Here is a 20,073-nt window from a genome sequence, read left to right as displayed (position 1 = left end):
CATCACACCATCCAATAGCCCAGTGTCCTGTAAGAGCTGCAGTTGCCTTGTGAGTTCTCCTTGGCGCCTTTCCTCGGGACGTTTTCCATCGAGGTTAAAGGAACGTGATAAGAGAAAGAGAAGGTCATTTTAGGCACTAACCTGGTGACTACATTACAGTAGAATTAGACTCTCCTACATCAAAAGACAAGTATTTGTTTAGCAAAGATGGGGAACTTGCCAGGTTGCTGTTTGCAGAGCGACAGCTAGATTACTTTGGAGAGGTTGCAGTTGTGTTTTTGAGCAATGCTGTGGATGTAGTTCTGGCTGAATTTCACTATTTACATGAGAAAAGGCAAAAACAAACAAACAAAAAACACTTAAGGTGATATATTGGATTTTGTGTCTGTTTCATTGATATTTGTCTGCAACACTGAAACCCTGTGACAATGGTAAGGTGTCGGGTCAGAATCAGCTGTAGAAGTGGGATTTGTGTCTGTAACAGTTCATACCAAGTCAAACTGGTGTCCTGACCATGACCTCTGACCTGCATGTAGTCAAAGTGTAGTGATGTGAGTGGAGATGTGCCTGGTACCCGACAGAGAGGTTATGTGGCCCATATCCGCTTTCCCACAATTCCCTATGTGTACAGAAAGGATTGCGGCGATTTGGGGGGGGGCGCTCTTTGCCTCTGGCATTGCCATGGAGACGGCGACTCTTTTCATGGAGTCCCTCGACTGCTTTCATTCTCCTGCTGTTTACCATTCAGTTCATATGTTGGAGACTAACGGAGCACAAGAGGAACTGGGAGTTATTTGACTACTACAGAGCTAAAGGGGGTTTGTGTGTGGTCCCGCTGTGTGTAGCTCTACAGGCTGAGCACGCCGCCAACGCTGCCGGGATCATGGCTTCAGTTCCCCGTGCAGTCCCATACAGTATGTGAGGGGGAAGCCATTTCTCCTGTTATTCCCCAGCATTGCTGGGATTCTGTCCAGCTGCTTGGATAGAGAACACAAGTATATAACACACTATAAATCACAGTCATAGTGTGCATCCTGGAGGAAATGCTGACAGCCAGACTGAAAGGGAGGGAGGGAGGGAAAGTGAGCTTTTCATGTGGGTGTGCTTCTTACTCACATTTGTCTCACTCTTTTCAGGGAGATACACCCATTTTTGTAGGACAAGAGACACACACAGAAGGAGAGAGTAGCGGGAACTGTAAATCCGTCACTATCAGGACACAGCGAGAGCCAGGAATCACACTCGAAGCTGCTCAGTTAGAGGATGGCGTCACATGGGGCCAGCACACACAGTGTGGGTGTTTTGGGGATTTAAAGGAGGCGGTTACCGCATTCTGAAGAAAAAGGAGGCTTGTAACTAAACACTAAAGGGTCACCTGCTGTACACGCTGAAGAGATGGTGAGTGACCTGCACTACAGCAGCTTGATGCTGATTTGATGTCATTAATGCTCGGCTTGTTCACAGTGCCCGTGGAGGTGGGTGTGTGTGAGCGCGCTGCACTGCCCCATGCACTCACCTCGCCTGGGTTTGTTTACCTGCCTGCGTGCCTACCTCCATGAACTCACGTCAGTGGAAAGTAACAGGATCCACTGCTATGACCCAGCCCAGCCATAAACAATTAACCCGCCACGTCTCTGTAATGCTCTGCTGTCAATGCCAGGTAGGCAGCACAGGGAGAGAGGCTGTCGAGCAGGGTTGTGTTAGTGTGCGTGTCAGCGTGCGTGTCAGCGTGCGTGTCAGCGTGCGTGTCGGGTAGAGCGGAGAAGTGAAAGTCCAGGAGTCTTGATGAGAAACGCAGGTAGGGAGTCAGACGCGTCCTGGTGTGTCTTTTTCCTCCTCCTGGGACGAGTCCATCGGAGCTGCTATGCTTTTGGAGAGTTAGACTGACATCTTGTTGTACGTGAATCTCACCGTTTTTCTTCTAAATCTGTGACATCACAACCATAAATCTTGAATTCTGACTTTCTTGTAATATAATCCTATGTACAAACCCTAAAGACACAACAACTGAGGTGTCATTTCTGAGCAGTAACTTCAATTCTTGGGTGTCAAATGACTGAAACTTGGATGGAAGCAGTGCTATTGTCCTTCCATGTTATTCAATTAATGAGGGAATTTCCACTTGTCAGCTGAGTGACCTCATAGCTCTCTGATGTTTTATCTGCCCAGCCTCCTCTCACTTTACCTGCTTAGCCTGGTAAAAGTGAGAAATCACTGCTTGTTTTCACCAACCACAGCAAAATCTGACACCTGACCATTCATTTGGTTCAAAGGAGCGCCCTAAGACAGGAGCCAGAGGTGTGACACGAGGCGGCCTTTCATCATTTCCTGCTGGGCGGGGACCGGCGGGGACCGGCAGCGACCGAGCGCTTTGTTTGACTTGGAAGTATCAGCTGAGAGGCTGTCTCACAGAGGGGCGTGTCTCTGTGCTGGTCAAGCGTCTGATAGTCTGTAGCTGTGATCTCATCCTGCTGTACTCATGTGTGGTCCTGGTGGTGCTTTGGGTCAAAGCGCTTTTCAAGTGGTTGATGAGGAACATGGAACCGTTTCGCTGGTTCTTGTGCGGCTCCTTGCTCATGTCCTGTTTTGCTTGTCCACAGGCCAGTCCTGTAAGCAGCCTGACTAATGGCCACGGGCCGTCCCTTAGATCAGACGCGAGTATGTGTCACAGTCAAAAGCAGATGAATAACTTGTGATCTGCAGTGTTTCTTACTCTCCTTCATAGAGCTGCTCGATGTAACGATATATATCAGATGACGATACAAAAACATCTATCGTTTCATTTCACGCTGTCATTTGTTTCGTGGTGTCGCAAAATAAACTGTTTACAGTAATATTTGTTCATGGTTCTGATGTCACTGTAGTGGCTATATTAATTTCTTCAAGTTCTCTCTTTCTCTTATATTTAATACAACCACACTACGGACGGACAAGCGCCTGTTTTTATGCGTTGTCGTTAGCAACAACGACGGTAAAACCATCGCGTGTCCGCTTGTTTACGTTCCACATAAACCTTTCACAATAAAGCTCAAGATCCTGTTCAGACTTTTCAAAATAAACTGAATCATGTGAAAGAGCAGATTATTTACGGATGAGAAGTAAAAAAGAGAAGCCAGGTGCTAAAAAATAAACCTTAGACTCAAACGTTAGAACAGGCTTTTCCCCGCAGCACGCCGTGTAATAAATACTCACAAAGAAAACGGCGCCGTTACAACTTATGTCTAAAAATGTATCGTTTCATGCATCGGTTAAAACACTCGACTCCAGCTACACGACGCGCAGCTGGAAACACTTCACGCAGGTCGAGCTGCCCGAGATTCACAGAATTTACAGAAAATGTTACATTTGTGTGATTTATATCGTTATCGGACGATAGATGTCTGATATCGGGAGATGAGATTTTGGTCATATCGCACAGCCCTACTTCTTCATCTCTGCAATGACACTTTTCTGTGGCAGGTGTATTGACTCTGTTTTTCTACCCTGGCAGAAGCTGAAGAAGACCAGAGCAGAGAGGCTGTGATGTAACTACAGCATTGGACTCAGTAAGTTATATAATGTTTCTGATACAGCACACTGTATATTTGTTGCATAACGCTGAGCTCTCTCTCAGGTTGACAGTAAATATATAAACACGATATACACGAACTGTCCTTGGTCTCAGACAGCAGAGCTGTCGTACAATACTTCAGTGCTGTTAATGATTCTACTTAGTCCTCGTTTATATTCTTTGTTTATTTATTGATCGCAGCCATATTCCTCTTTAGTGTGAGTCTTGTTTGCCAAAGTGTTTAGAATCATAGAAACCTTTGAGTCATCAAATTAGTTTCAGCTGCACGTTAAAGTTCTAGCTAGGCTTTTCTTAGGCGTCTCTTACCAAGCAGCGTACTCCCCCTCCCCTCACAGTCCTCAGCCTTTGTATTACTGGAGGTTTCTTCCTGTTAAAAGGGAGTTTTTCCTTCCCACTCTCGCCAAATGCTTGCTCTTAGGAGGTGGTCTGATTATTTGGGGCTTTTCTTTGTATTATTGTTTTTACGTTACAGTGAAGCACCTTGATCTGACTCATTGGTGCTATATTTACAAAAAAACAGGGAAAAAGAAAATGAAGAAAGCAGCAGCGCTACAGAGACACAGGGAGAACATACAAACGCCACACCAACACAACACTAATATTTTATTAACATAAATTAGAAGTGCAGCACGGGGGGGTGTGGATGGTTGTCTGTGTCAGCCCTGCGACAGACTGGCGACCTTTCCACCCTGCCTCTCACCCTAACACAGCCGGGATAGGCTCCAGGCTCATGGTTCCTTCTTCGCTAGAACACAAGTCCTTCTTCTTTTATTTACACACCCTTTGTGTCTTAAATTAGCCACAGCCTGATGCTTCCTCAAATACACTTTTGCAAGAAAGTGAAATGAAGCTACAGCCTAATGCATGTGTAATTTTTCTGAGTCAGCATGACAGATGTACAGTTTGTTGCTGGCAGAACGCCTACAAAGATTTCTCAATATAACTCTGTCTCCTGGTGTCTTTCTCCGTGCTTTGTTCTAGTTTCATTATTAGGGCTAAGCATGTCAGTCATCCAGTAATTTCACACTTTCAGTATTATTCAGCCATTTATAGGAATAATTTCACACGAGTTTGCATGTGTTTGCCAGCGAGCTGTCTAAGTGAAGTGCATGGACTGTGACCTTCCAAAAGCCTTCAGAAACATTCAGGCTCTTCAGTAGTCAGGCACATACAAGGAGATGAGAATGCAGTCACTGTGTCAACTTCTAATGCTTAATTTTTGCCTACATGTACCATTGACTGCATAAACGCCGGTTAAAAAGGGACGCATTACGTTCATTGGTGTGCTTTAGCATTGTTCAGGCCTACACTTAAATGTTAACAGCTGGTTTTGACATCTTCTACAACATAAAAAACACAATTGAACCAATCAGTATAGAAAAAACTAAAACAGTGTTTTTCTAGATTTGTTGTTTGCACTGACTTTGATGTAACTAAATAGTAACAGTTTTTTCATTGGATAGTTATGGTGACCCTTAACTAGCTTCATCTATGATGAGTAATGACATGATAATGTAAATGGTAATGGAAAGCATACCACTGCTTCCTGCTGTGGGGGGAATCTGAATGTGATGGAGCTGTGGGGGCATTATTTGTAAGAAGCAACCGGAGTAATGGAGACATGGTGCTACGATTCCACCTGCTGCCAGTGCACACTTTGTTCGCACAGCCTGGACTGTCATGTATCCTTGGCTGCTACCTGTAATTGCACAGGACGCTTTGTGTCAGGTTCAAATAAAGGTGTTGCCATGATAGTGACTGCCCATTGGCCGGTACAGTCCAGGTCACACCAGACTAATTGAAAAGGCACCAGAATGTAAAATAGCTTCTCAAGTGAAACTCTGAGTGGGCCTTGATTACGCTTCATTTCCAAGTCAAATCTGAGAGTCCTGACAGTAAGAGCACTCAGCACTGAAGATGGTGAACACAGTCATGCATATTGTCTGTTCACATCCACACACACAGCACCACTTGTGTTCTTAAAACATCTTTTATACGCATGGCTGTGTATGCGCTCATCATCAGCGTTTTGCACTAAATAATGGGTTTCTACATGCCCGCAGTCGTTGGTTGATGGATCACTTATTGGTGATCACTGAGCCGTATGTCTGTTTTTAACCCCTACAGTAGCCTGAACAGTTGTCAGTTCACTGTTTCAGTCCTAATCATGTAGGAATAGTAACTGCGAAATATTATATACAATTTGAAATTCTTTGAAGCACAGCGTGTTGTGCAGCCGTTTGTTATCGATTAATGAATATGTGCTGAACGCTGCCCGCTCCTCACGATCGGGCCTTTGGAACAGAACTTTGCTCTGGCCTGATTCTCACATGATGAATTCTGACATAAACGACATCCCGTCCTTATTGATGTGAGTCCAACAGTTATTAAAATGCAGGCGTAGTTGGCAGTGCTGCTCATGGGAGTGGTTTGCTGTCTCTGAGAAACATTTCTGTGTCTTTAGCTGCTGAACGTTCCACCACACAAACAAAACTGCAGACGTTGTTCGTGTGCCGTTTGCTGCTGGAAGTGGTGGTGCATCTGAAAGCGCAGCTGGAAACCCAGTGCATGGGTCCAAAACCCAACTCATGAGCTGAAAGAGTCTAAAACTGCAAAAATAGTTCAGTCAGAACAGAATGCATGTCACTGGGAGGGTGACGTTTGACGGAAGTGATCTGAAGGACTGTGAAGAGGTTTCAAGTTCTCAATCAGAGCTTAAGCGATCTGTTTTAAACTGATACCAGTATTTGGTGATTTAAGTCAAATCTATCGGCCGATTTTTGATTGATTTTTTCTTTTTCTTTTTTTCGACTGGTTGATTGGAAACATTTAAGTGCAACAAACATACAAAGAAACAGGAACTCTGAACGGGGCAAACACATTTTCCTACCACTGTAACACTGGTGCTTTCACAGGGACAGCACACAGCTCAGGATGTGTTTACTGAGCGTGCTGGCTAAAGGGAAGTTCTAGTTTTATCAGTGTTGTCCTCACCCTGCAGGCGGGAGGGCCTCATGGACACGCAGGCTTTGAATGCGATAAAGTTTGAAATTGATAACATCGCTGTATCAGCAAAAGTCTCTGATGAGTTTGAGATCAAGCTTTCTAAAACTCTTGTGTATATGATAACTCGAGAACAAGGCGATGTAGGAATCTCAAACTGACACCACACGTGAGCCGGAGTACCCGGGGAGAACCACGCAAACACGGGGAGAACATGCAAACTCCACACAGACCTCATCATGGTATCTAATGGAAGTCAGGCTCTCTGAAATGCCACACCACGCCATTACTGACCCGCTGCCAAACCGGTCATGCACCAACATCTTGGTGTTCTCTGGCAAACATCCTGCATGGTGTTGGACTGTAAGCACAACCGCCACCCGTGGTCGTCGGGCCCTCAGGCCACCCTCATGGAGTCTGTTTTGACCGTTTGAGCAGACACATGCACATTTGTGGCCTGCTGGAGGTCATTTTGGAGAGCTCTCGCTCCTCCTGTTCCTCCTTGCACATAGGCGGAGGTAGCGGTCCTGCTGCTGGGTTGTTGCCCTCCAACAGCCTCCTCCACGTCTTCTGATGTACTGGCCTGTCTCCTGGTAGTGCCTTCATGCCCTGGACACTGACAGACAAAGCAAACCTTCTTGCCAGAGCTCGCATTGATGTGCCATCCTGGATGAGCTGCACTACCTGAGCCACTTGTGTGGGTTGTAGACTCTGTCTAACGCTACCGCTAGAGAGAAATCACTGCCAGCATTCAAACATCGGCCAGAAAGCTGAGATACTGAGAAACGGTCTGTGGTCACCACCCGCAGAACCACTCCTTTATTAGGGACGTCCTGCTAATTGCCTATGATTTCCACCTGTTGTCTGTTCCATTTGCACAACATCATGTGACACTGATTGTTGCTTCCTAAGTGGACAGTTTGACTTACATTGTTTTGTCTAAGTGTTCCCTTTATTTTTGTGAGCAGTGTAGTTTGTCAGAGGACTCCTTTGACCGGCTGCTGTTTCCTCCCATGCAGTAACATCTCAGCCCCACCGGCGTTTGGTTTAGACAACCTCCACAAACCTGTGTTTGCTTTTACAGCCTGTCTGATCATCTAAATATTAATGACTTTTTAATCCCATGTGACTTTGCACAATGTCCTTGTAGCTCCTCTCTCCAGCTAAAATCAACACCCGCAATCGAGTTGTAGAGTAATACTATAGTGAGGTCAATGTACACGTGGTGCTTGAAGTCCAAACATGTTGTGAATGGTTTTAGAGTATGTAGGAGGCGGAGCTTTGCTTCCTTGTTTGTTTAAGGCAGCCAAATTCCAACAGCTCTCATTTTGTCAGTAGATAATCAAAGGAAACCGCAGGAAGTGACTCTATGAAAAGTCAAGTGATGGCATCTAAAAGCCAACAGAACCTCAGTTCATGGAAATCTGAATAAAGAAATCTAAACAAGTCTCAACAGGGCAGTTTGGACAGATCTGCCCCTCATCTTAGCTGGTCTCAGGAAAAAAAGGAAGCACGTAGGTGTGGACCCATCCATCACGCTTTTCTAAGGTTCAGTGACAGCTTATTAAAAACTTTCCATAACCTGTTTACAAGCCGAGTTGGAAATCCAGGCGAATTAATAATACAAATAATACATTCACAGATCCCAGTGTGTATAAAGAGAGATATCGAGCGCTGAACTTCTGCCAACTCTTTTTGAAAAAGGACTCTTCATTTGCACACAGACTGTTTACACTCTTGCCAGCAGACCTTGGCGTGAATCTTTCACTAGCTGTCAGTTCACCTACAGTTTCTAACAGAACAGCCACAAACAGATATGAGGAGGTGCATGTGAAAGCACGGGATATTTAGTTTCAGATGAGGAGCTTTTGGAAAAGGCGATGTGTCGGCAGGCGGGGGATTCCGGGAATGTACGAGCTCTTACTGTAAACGTGACGCTCGTTTTTAGGAAGCTACCCTGGACCAGAGCCAGGGAACTTTGAAGTGCTGGTTAGAGCTTTTGCTGACTAATTCAGTGTGTGAGCGTCCGCAGCCTGAGAACATCCATCACACCGCTGCTGTGTGTCTGCCGGGCAGCGAGGCCCGAGTGTTCGAGCTGCGTCATGAGCCGCTCTTGGCACCACATCGCCATTGTGTGTGTGTGTGTGTGTGTGTGTGTGTGTGTGTGTGTGTGTGTACGGGGTCTTACTATACTGGTGGGGACAAACAGCTCCCGTGGGACGGAGATTTCAGACTGTGGTTTTAGTGTCAGGGTTACAATTGGGCTGTGGTTAGGGAAAGCATTATGTCAGTGAGATGTCCCCACAAGGACAGCAACACCCGACGTGTGTGTGTGAACAGGGATGAGTCGGTGCTGTTTTCCACAGTCAGCCCCACCAGCCCCTCCCCCCGCCCGCTCTCTGAGGACTGAAAGCCGTTCTTTTAAACACAGACATCAGATTATTTTCCCGATTCGATACCACATCAGCCTCTCCGTGCTTCTGTACATCCATTTGATATGAGGCTCTGACATCACTTCCTTCATGCTTGCTTTCTTCCTGGAATCTTAAAAAGGCCTGTTTTCCAGTGAAGTTCACGTCTATGAGCTTGCTGCTATTTTTACCCCCCCCTTTAAACTGGCCTGTTAGGATTGTTTATCTGTGTCCTGGGAGGAAGGCCTCCATGCCAGGACAGCCCGGCTGGCGGCGACGGCGCTGGGAGTGGTCTGAAGCAGTGATCCCTTCCCAGAACTACGGCCAACCAAAGCCAGCTGTTAGAAATTCTCTAGAAGGAGAAGTTATTGTTTTGTCCCGTCTCCCTTCCAGAATGGAAAATGGGTTGAGTTCAGGAACTCCGAGGTTTCTCTTGTGATGTGGGCTTCAACAGAATCTGCTGAGGGTAACATCCATGGGAGTCTGGACTCTTTAACTTTGCACCAGTGTCATCATATTGGATGATTTCTTTCTCTCAGATACATGAAACAAACAGATTTTCCTCACATGTGTTATCTACTCATTGATGCTGTGGGTGACCCTGCTCCAATCAGCTGGTTGTTCCAAACTGGAAGCTGCAGTTTTCCATCTATCATATATAGAAGCTCTGACTGGTGCAGCATTAACCCTTTAAAGCTGATCAGAGCAGCACGCTCCGTTTTGCGTAACTATTTTTAAATCCCTGTAGAACCTGAACCGTGTAAGCTAGCGCAATAAATTTTTTTGCATATGAAACCGGAGGAGTTGTACTTACATCTGATGCCATCAGCTTGTCCTCGGTCACGGTTTCCTTCCACATAAAGCTTTGCAAAAACTGCATAAAAAGCTCTTGCAGGAACAAAAACATAATATTCCAGAAACACGCTTTGCCGATCCGATCAGCTGTTCGTAACACTTCCCACAGTGAAACAGACGTCAGCGCGAACGATCGCATGTCCGCCATTTCCTGCCCGAAACTGGAAGTGACGTCATTTTCACGGAAAATGTAGTTTTTTACTTGTAGGCCTTAAAAGCCTATACTGGTCATGTTTGACTTTATGCTTTTCTGAATAGTTGCTGGGATGCTTAGAACTCGAATTGCACTGCTGGAAATAGTTTATTTTGATGCACCTGCTGTTTTCTTTGCAAATTTGCATCATAGGATTGTTTTTTTGTTTTTCCTGCAGTATATAAAAATTGGTGTATCTCCAAAATAAAACTATGAAGACACTCAAAATAAATTTCCTGTTGTTGTAAACTATTTTTTGCAACTTTTTTGTATTTAAAGTTTTGAGGGATAAACCTCTTAAATTTCTCCAAGTAGAAATATATGTAAAAAAAACAAAAACGATTTTCTAATTTTTTGTAGTTTATTGCACTTTTTTGCAATTAATGTAGTTACTATGGACTTAATGCATACATATTATTAAAATGTGGGCTATAACAGTTGTATTGATGTATAGCAACTTGAAATGCTCCCTAAAATGGCTCCACAGCATGTAAAAATATAAAGTAAGCTCTGGCGGCCTTGGTTCTATAGTAGGTCTTAAAGGGCTAAGACAAGCAGTTATGACACCTTTGAGTTTGTCTCCACTGTAGCTAATGACAACATCTCCGGGAGCCAACATCACGATGCAATGCACTCCAGCTAACTTCAGTGGGGGTTGGGCTAATAGTAATTTATTTCATTTCATTTTTAATTTATACCTGCCGATCAGCTGACACTCACAGGAAAAAAACAGGAAGTCTCCTGTTGCAAAAAAAAATCAGTATACCATCTTACAAACTCAGCTGTCACATGTTTGTCCTCCGGATTTACAACATGGATTGAAATTGAAAACCTGTTCATAAAGTCCCAGGATAGAGTCACCTGAGGCTCCAGTAAAACAGACTAGTCTGTGTGTGGTACTGTGAGCCACACTACGCTCCTCCCCTGAGATTGATGCTCCAACACTCCATCACCATCACCTCCATCAGAGTAGCTCTCCTCACTGGGGCTCGTGCCCACATCCCTCTGGGCTTTTACTCTGCACGACCCCCACCTGAACCGCGCCACTGACGCACATTAATACACACGGTAACCCGGGGCCGTACGCTCCATACAGCATGAACTGCTTTATGGTAATGTCATTGGTGAGAGAAATGCCTGTGCCCTGACATTTATCCATTAATTCAGATGTTGTGTAACAGCAGTAAAGGGTATGATAAGTTTTGCGTTTGTCATATTGTGGTATAGTTTGCATTGAAGATGGCAGACATGATACTGACCTTAGACTAAAAATCTACTTTTTTTCTATTGTTTCTTTGTGGAAGAGGCTTTTCTGATGATGATAAAGTTGAACCAAATAGTGAGTAAACTATTGTTGCAAACAGTGGTTCATATTTGGTTTGAATGCAGTCAGTAACCATCTATGGTGGACTATGGATGTTGTCAGTAATTAGCTGTGGAGGCCTCCATCGTTCCTGAGGATTGGTGACACAGTCAGAAGGTTTGTGTCCTAGCTAACATGCTAGCTAACGTGCTAGCTAATGTGCTAGCTAACGTGCTAGCTAGCGCGCTAAAACCACATGAGATCTTTACATTGTGGTTTTTTCTCCCCCTGCTAAATGTTTCACTCTCAACTTACAGGAAACAAAAGAAAAAACTCATAATGGCAGCATGTTAGTCCTCTTCAGGGAATCGCTCCTGGATAGTATTATTGGGCTAATCAATAATGGCAGTTAAACAGTGACTGTGCAGTGATTCATCGCCTGTAAATGCATACACTGAATCTGCTGGCCTTTGCCTGTTCGTGTCAGTGTCAGACCACGCTAATTTTCCTGGAAACAGCTGAACAGTAAGATGGCTCACAGGGGGGAGGTTTGTTGACGGGAAGGGAAGATCAGTGTCGGGTCGGCGGTTCTGAGGTACTGGATCTGTCTGACAGGCTGCCTGCTAGAGGAGTAGGCCGCTGGGAGAGTTTCAAGCAGACACAAAAGCAGAGGGTGATTAATGGTTTTCAATACCACATGTCGAACTATGTAGTCATTCTCTGTTGCAGGAATAATTGAGGGGTTTCATTCAATACAACTACACTGCATACCTCCTTCAGGAAACAGATACCAAACGACTCACGGACCAATACCGGTCCATGGCCCGGGGGTTGGGGATGGCTGGTGTAGAGCGCTCGCAGCGCGGCTGCTAGATTGTGTTTCCTAACATCTACTAATAGTTTATAGACACTGTTTGGTTTTTGTTGGAATTTCCAAATCTGTGTTAATGTAACTGGATTCTTAATTGCGATGAAATGTGAGTAATTAACATATTTCGTCATTTGGAGAAATTATAACTTTGTCCCCAAACTGCTCAACGTGAGCGCTCACGTCAGAGATCAGAGATGGGCAGTGTTACTGTAATCTGATTCCTTTTTTTGAGTAACGAGTAAAGTAAGGGATTACTATTGTAAAAAAGGTAATTAGATTACCGTTACTTTCCCGTAGGAACGCTGCGTTACTGCGTTACTAAAATTTTGATTCTTTTGCAAGAGTGTCTCATGACAGTGACGTAAGCAAGTGCGACGTTCGTGACAACAGCTGTGTGCAGATCAACAATGGATCACATATCGAGTGCAGAGAGAGTATGAGCGTGCAGCGTTAAAAGCGTGGAAGTACTGACCTTACTTTGAGTTTGATTCCATAAAAAGTGACAAAAACATTAGTGTCCGCTGTGCGTGGGAAGAAAACTTCTTTTTACAGCGAAAAAAAACCCCTAAACTTCCAACAAGCACCGAGTAGCTACGACGTAATGGGAAACTCACAGAGAAACTCGCGGATTCTTCCACTGACCGCGGCACACCTGCACCAGGGTAAACCTCCGCCTACCCCACTCCTGCTTTACAGGTGAAAATAGAGCAACAGGACCGCTGAGTCTTTGACTTTATTTATGTTCTGCTGTGTTTTACTTGCATCTATTTGAAAGACTGAGTGTAAACACAAAACTATTTTATTTTATGTGCTGGAATGTGCAGAAAATAGGTTTCAATGTTAAACTAATTTCTTCCAGTCAGAGAATGTTGCAGATAATTAAATTTTTGCTTGATGCATAAAGTTAAAAGATTAAAACTGATAAACAAGTTTTAAAAAGAGACTTTTCCATTTGATTACATTTTGTATGATGGATTATGCAGAAAAAGTAGAATTGGGATGAAAGATCTATCGCTTTATCAGCTACTCAGGTTGTAAATCGTGTTTTTAAAAAGTAACTAAGTAATTAATTACTTTTGAAAATAAGTAATCAGTAAAGTAACGGGATTACTTTTGGGGGGAAGTAATCAGTAATTAGTTACTGATTACTTTTTTCAAGTTCCTTGACCAACACTGCCTCTGATATCCGTATTTCTGATCCTGTCCATCCGGGTCACTCCCAGTGAAGTGGGTCGGTGGTTCGATCCCTGTGTCCTGTACATCCATCTATCCAAGTATCCTTGGGCACATTTTTCCCGAGGTACGCGTGAGAGTGTTACGTTAAAAGTGCTTAGGCATGTGTGTGAATGGGTGAATGAGGCGTGTAGTTAAGAGTGCTTAACATATGTAGAACAGTGCTCCATAAGTACCAGTCCCATCCACAAAGACACAGAGCCACTCTGATGTTCTCTGTACTCGTCCCTCAACACTCTCAACGTAAACATCACATCTGTGGAGGTCTTTCACGCATGAAGCCATACCACTGCTCACTGATCGCCACCTCTCTTCTTAACCTTGCTTTCCCGTAGCTTCACGGTGTGGCTCATGAACCTCTGTGGTTGCTTCACTTCTGCACTTCACCCTTGTTCTTGAAAATAGGTACCATTAAACCTTTTCTGCTTCCCTCATACACTCCTCATCTGGTTAGAAAGTCCACTGCCCTGTCTCCTGCACATCTCCACACTTCCACAGGTCCACTCTTCATTCTCTTGATACTTCACTTCCTCCGTACTAATCCTGCACTTCCAGTACTACTGCTGTACTTTCCCAGTCATCTGGTAATTCTTCCCTACTATCCTGTCTCGTCTCATCTCCACTGGAATTCTTCCTTCTTCAACTTTAACCAGTTAATGCCTCTGCCTTCACTTGCATCTTCTTGATTTCCAAAGTTTTCATGACCTGATATTGCTCCCAGGTTGCATAGCATGCAGTCCACCTCTTAGCGACTTGCTCATCTCTCTTGTGCCACCTTATGTTCCTCCTAGTTCATCACAGCCATTTGCAAATTCCAGTATCGTCTGTCCTTCTGTATTTCTCTCCATAACAGCATTCCTATCCAACGCCTCCTCATTACCCCTGTAGCTGTGACTGCTCCTTCACATCAGGACCAACATGGGACACTTTCAAAATCTAAAAACTCTCTTTTACTCCTCAGCTTTTAAATCAGAGACTTTTGATTATCTTAAGTGTGCAGCACGTTGGTCATCAGTGGTTGTTTTTAATGTGCTATAAATGAATTTGACTTGACTGTCCCCCTCACCGTTTAAGTGTGCTCCAGTCACTACTCTGCCCCGGGGGCACATCACTGAACCTCCTCCAGAAGGTGATCCAACCTGTGGGGCATGTGCACGGACAACATCTGCCCTTTGACTCCCAGTTTGAAGTTTCATGACTGAGGAAAGAGCGCAGCCTTGGTTTCTATATGTGAATGTGGTGCTTTGATTGTTGCACATTATGCAGCTGGCTGGTGAACTGCACTGTAAAAGCCATGAAGGTTGATGTGCTTATGCGAGGGCGTTGTTTGCATTTGGTTGTTTATGTGCGTGTGAAGTAAAAGCAGACGCCACAGTCAGCATCGGCTCATTTCTCTAAGAGGCTGCAAGATGTCGCTGCAATCTCTCAAGGTGAAGCTGCTTTCATACGCGCACCGCACGAGTGGATGCTATTTTGCTTTTCAGCGAATCCGAGGCCGCAGAACAAACACATCTCCATCTCTTTATCGGCGACTCACCCACACATACGCGCTCACTCTCCAGTTCTCACCTAAAGGTGTGTGGTGATGCAGCTTGTGGCAGGTGGTGCACACAGCGGTGCCGCAGTGTGACTAATAGTTGTTGCTAAATGGCGTGAACATCCTGTGCATCTGTTTGATGAATCTTCCTCCTTCCCGTGCTCGCCTTCCATCCCTCCCTCCGGCTGTCCATCCAATTATACGTCCCTGTCTCCAAGTTAACCACAGGTCATGTGAAATACCACACGACTCAGAAGAAAGCCCACTGATCAGCAAAGTGGAGTGTTCTACGTGACTCAGCAGGAGTGACACGCAGGACAAGAATATAAGCTTACATAAAATAATCGTCACCACTTCACATCATTCCTGTCTATATTTGCAGGCGCAGATGGGAGCAGACGGACGGACGGAACGAGGATGACATCACTGTTACCCGTGGGAGCCTGGGCCTGTCATTCTTGGTGTCACTTCCTGGGAGAGAATAGAACAGGAAGCCAGCGCGAGAGCCGACAACGAGCGCTCCCCTCACCTCCACAAGGAAGCCTTTTTCCCCCGAGAGCAAAATGTGTGTCTGCTTGTGTCCCTCGCTCACTCCTGCATTCATCGCGCAGAGGGCTGGTGCTGGTTCAGAATTTGTGTAAGCCCTGATTGTTTTCATTTCCTTTGAGCTCAGTTCTGAGCCTTTTGCAACAAATCCTTTGAAGAGCTTGTTATTTTACACGTCAACGGTAGTTAAAATAAGTCAGAGTGGTGACTTTATGGGTACGGATGCAGTAAGCTGTGCCTCTGCAGGCTTTATTTTGCTGCCCTGGGTCAGCAGTGTTTGGAGGAGGGTGGATTTACAAACGTGGAGGCCACTGTGACGTCACCTGATGGTGTTGGACTCTGGGTCGGGGTGAGGCTCGGTCCCTTGGCCGGTGCCACACTCTGCTTCTATGCTGGAGCTTTCCCATATTGGACAAAAGGGTCGAGTGAAAATTGGTTAGCTGCATGTGTAGCTTGCAGGGCTCCATCCATAATTTCTGATCAGTCCTTTTCCTGAATGGTGTAAGCCTCAGATATTTGTCAGGTAACTCTGTTTAACTCCAAAAGGCTCCAAAAGGAAAAGTCCAGTTTGACTCTGCACAGAGCCCTCAGTTAAACCCTCAACATCCACTCATGTTACCAGATCAACAGTTATTCATATGGCTATTTGTTGATATTGTGTTACTGTTGTAAAATGCAGGGACGTGGCTGCAGCTCAGAAACTGCAGCGAGTCATCAGGAAGATCGAAGAGCTTCTCTTCCTGTTGAAGTGTTCTCTTAAGATGATGGCTGAAATAAGTTAGTAAGCTTTGTTGAAATGCCAGCTCGTCGTGAGCTTTGGTTTGCTTTTTTAATCATGAGGCTTTGTGATGATTCATGTCTGTGTTAAGGTGCTAACGTGGCTGATTCAGAGCTGCTAATGAGTAGACGTGTTGTTCTACTTGTCTTCATGCTCTAAAACGCTGCATCCAACTGAGCGACTCAAATGCAGCCTGCTTAATGCGTACACAGCATCTTTGTACTATTCATCACTGTGCAGGCATACAAAGCAGGCACACGTCCTGCTACCTGAATAGTTTTTACACAAATCCTGAACTCACCCACATGGAAAAGATATATATCAATCTTATAAAGTTTGTATCTGTCTTGTGTGAAACTTGTATGAAAAGCATACAAGAGTGAAAACAGATATAAGATCCCTTGAAAAATTATATCCAAAACATTCAATGAAACTTGAATGTTTTGGATACTTATTGTATGAAAGTAATGAGAAAGTGGCCACTTTCACGAGTAATCACATATAAGTTTTTACTATTTCTTTTCCATATGGGCAGACAGGACGCGCTGTGGTTCAGGCTCTGCAGGCTCTGGTGAGTCTGTGTTTAAAGGATGGAAAGATGACTGCGACGCAAAAATGAAATTAAAAATGTTCGTGTTTCGGTCCCTACTGTGGATTTACTTCTGCCCTTTGACCTCTCTAACCAACACAAGTGCATCAAAGCTGAGCCCTCCCTTTGAGGACCCGCACGGTGTTATAGATGCAATGTCGCCCTCTTGTGTGTGAATTTAAAATTGCAGGATTCAGGCTGAGTTTTTAAATAGTATGCAAAACACTGTCTGGTGAACGTCAGCACTAACATCGGATGTAGGCCGCTGTTAGTTGACTCCGCCCTCCAAAGCCCCACCTTTCTGCAGCGCCGACAGCGTAAAGACTTTGTAGCCTGGACACACCTCTGATCATCTGACACCCATCTTCCAAACACCTGGAGGGCCGCTGGGACAATGATGTACTGTTAGATTTGTTGTCATGACGACCTAGTTGGTTATGTAAGCACTGGGCTCTGGTTCCCACAAACAGTGGTGCACGCAGATCTCTGTGCTGTGACACTAGAAACCACACACACGGTCACAGTTTGTCCGTCCCTCCAGCTGCTCACGTGTCACCCTGCAGTGTCTACAACGAGCCATTTAACCCTCAGCGATGAGCCGTAACCCTGTGCCAGCAGCACGTGTGCTTCAGGTGAGGCCTGTGGCCGACTCGGGGCAGAGACTATGTTGCAGTCTAACGTCAAGAATTTGGGTGGCACAGTTTCTTTCCAGTAATTCAGCAAATTTGTCTCAGTTCCCTCCAAAACTGAAGTGAGCTCGCTGGTTTTCTTGGATTTTTGCTGATTTCTTGAGCTTGGCCACACTTTCTCTGATTGGCTGTTAGCTTCACAACTCCTCCAGTCTGTATGTTGAGATGTCATGTGTGCGACAGGCACAGTACTTTGACTAATAAGTGCTATAGCGATCCTCTGTGTAACCTCGATTTAATCCAAAGATTTCGTGACCCTAAAGCAGACTCACATTTACCAGCTTCTCTGTTGCTCGGGTGCTTCTCTTCACACGCTCTGTCTCTGTGGCAACAGCCTGGAAATGCTTCTGCTGTGGACCCACAACAATGAATGTGTGTAGAGGTACCCATGTGTCCGTCTGTACTGATGGAGCTGATGTGTCACATAGATTTGGCTCTGTAAAGTTGACGTTGAGCATACTCGTATCCATCCGTTCACGTTGGTTTTCCTCTCTGACGTCATGTGGTTCTGTCTTCCTGTAGTGTCTGTGGAAGGTGGGAGGTCGTGAGTGTAGGCTGACGTAGACTGGAGCGAGCGCTCGTCATTGTGTTTGCGAGCACCGTGCTTCCAAACGCCGTTCACAGCAGGCTCGATGCATTGCTCCTGTGGCAGGCGTCCCTGTCTTATGCTGTCAGCCTCACTTTTCATGTGACGTCTGTTCTGTTTGAATTCATCTTCGTTGCTTGAAGCAAGTATTCAGGTGCCAGCTGCTCATGATGCTGGACTGGCATGGCAACAGCAGAGATAACCCTGATGAGCAGATGTGTGTGTTTGTGTTATAATAGTGGTTTTTAGTAGGCTGGACTAACTGGTTTGTATTTCCTTGCTGGAATAATAGCTGACCCTGGTTTGGGCTTTTGGGAGCTAACTTGTGTTTATCTGCAAGCACCTACAGGTGAAAAACAAACGCACTGAAAACTTGTCTCAGCTTCAAGGTGAGCATTTGAACCAACTACCAATGAGAGTGCAGGATACAGGTGACTGATATATGACTGGTTGGTAAATATGTTGCAGGGTCACCTAGGCAACTGGAGCCTGGAATGTCCGCTAGCAACCAATCGTCAGCTTCAGAGCACGACAGCTCGCTGACTTCCTGTGTGGATTATAGCTCATGTTCACATGCAGTGAAAGCTGATGGTTGCAGGTGAATGTTTGCAGGTATCCACACAGACGTCAGACACGCCTGCCTTTCCTACATGTTAGCATCTGTAATCAGGATTACAAGAGTAGACAGGTTTCTGTGCTAGAGGTATGATATATGCTTTGATAGCAATAATATTTTAAAATTAAATAATATAAATGAAAAGCTATGTAGTTGTTCTTTTTGTACGTGGTTATAGGAAGTTCAGTGTAGTTCCCTTGCTTCTGTGGATTTGATAATGATACCTTTACATTTCCTTTGTTGTTGCTCATAGTTGTGGGGTGAAAATGTAATATTGTGACAGTAAATATGGTTTAGTCTAGAACATTAGGAATTTGCTGTGCAGAGCATCCCAGGCTGGAGTCCAATTCCCGACTCAGTCTAGTGCAAAGCACACTTTGGTTTAATGTTGAACTATTTCACAAAGAAGAAGTGCTGAAACCAAACTTTAATCTCTAAAATCTCTAAACTGCAGTTTTAAAGCAGAATAAGGTGACATTGTTCTCCCACCAACCTTTGGTTTCAAATGAATCTGATTTATTCATCGAGTCGTTTTGTCCACGTGAAGCAGTCCGACACAACACTGCACTCTGGATCAACATCTGACTTATTGATCTTTTAATCGTCTTTCTATTAGGAGGTGAATGAGTTGTTTTTTTCATGTTCCTACAACATAACTATATATATCTATAAATCACTACTTACTTGTGACCCAAGAAATTTCTAAATATTATGGTCAGTGCTTCTGATCTGTCCTGAGAAGTACGTGTTGGGACTTTCCTACAGTTGTATTGGCTTTGCTTTATAACATGTCTGAATAAAATTGCCTACATTCAAATTATATATAACTACTAGCTGTTAACCTTCAGTGGCAACAAACGTTGTGGTTAGCTTCCTGTTTGTGTAAAAACCATGCTATCAGCTGCAGTTATCTCTCTTTGTTGGTGCATGTAGTGGCGAAGCACAGATCAGGGCGGAGATCTGCAGTTCATCTCACCGCTGCAGCTGTGGTGACCAAACGTCTTCTCCAAGAAGCTGGTTTCACGTGGTGGTTTAGATGTGTGCTGCTCTTGTCTAGCACCATTTGAAATCAGTGTTCTTGGGGAGAGCAGGACAGCAGCAGTGAGTGAGTGTTAGGAGGACAGTACACGAGTGCCTCGTCTTCCTCTCCTCCTCTTCTTCTGTTGCCACTAAAAGATAACTGATTTCTTCTGGTGCTTAGAGCCCGCTGAAGCCTTCTAGCACCATTTGAAATCGGTTATAAAACTGTGGATCACTGCGTCTGTGAGTCGTCAAAGAAAGAAGACAAGAAC

At 44.8% G+C, this 20,073-nt stretch overlaps 1 protein-coding gene across 1 annotated transcript in view; it reads left to right on the top strand.

The window, feature by feature from the left end:
* The window catches only part of LOC145421431 (uncharacterized), a 57,714-nt gene extending 37,857 nt beyond the window's left edge, over positions 1–19,857 (top strand). Inside the window, exons 3-4 of the mRNA XM_080291762.1 lie at positions 3,491–3,545; positions 15,360–19,857. Coding sequence (XP_080147888.1) covers positions 3,491–3,528 — 38 coding nt within the window. The 3' untranslated portion in view covers positions 3,529–3,545; positions 15,360–19,857. The remainder of the gene's footprint in view (positions 1–3,490; positions 3,546–15,359) is intronic.
* Positions 19,858–20,073: the final 216 nt, after the last annotated feature.

Source organism: Astatotilapia calliptera, chromosome 17 (assembly GCF_964374335.1).
Source record: "Astatotilapia calliptera chromosome 17, fAstCal68.1, whole genome shotgun sequence".
NCBI lineage: Eukaryota > Metazoa > Chordata > Actinopteri > Cichliformes > Cichlidae > Astatotilapia > Astatotilapia calliptera.
The sequence above is the reverse complement of the archived record's forward strand: the minus strand, read 5'-3'. Positions and strand labels throughout refer to the sequence as shown.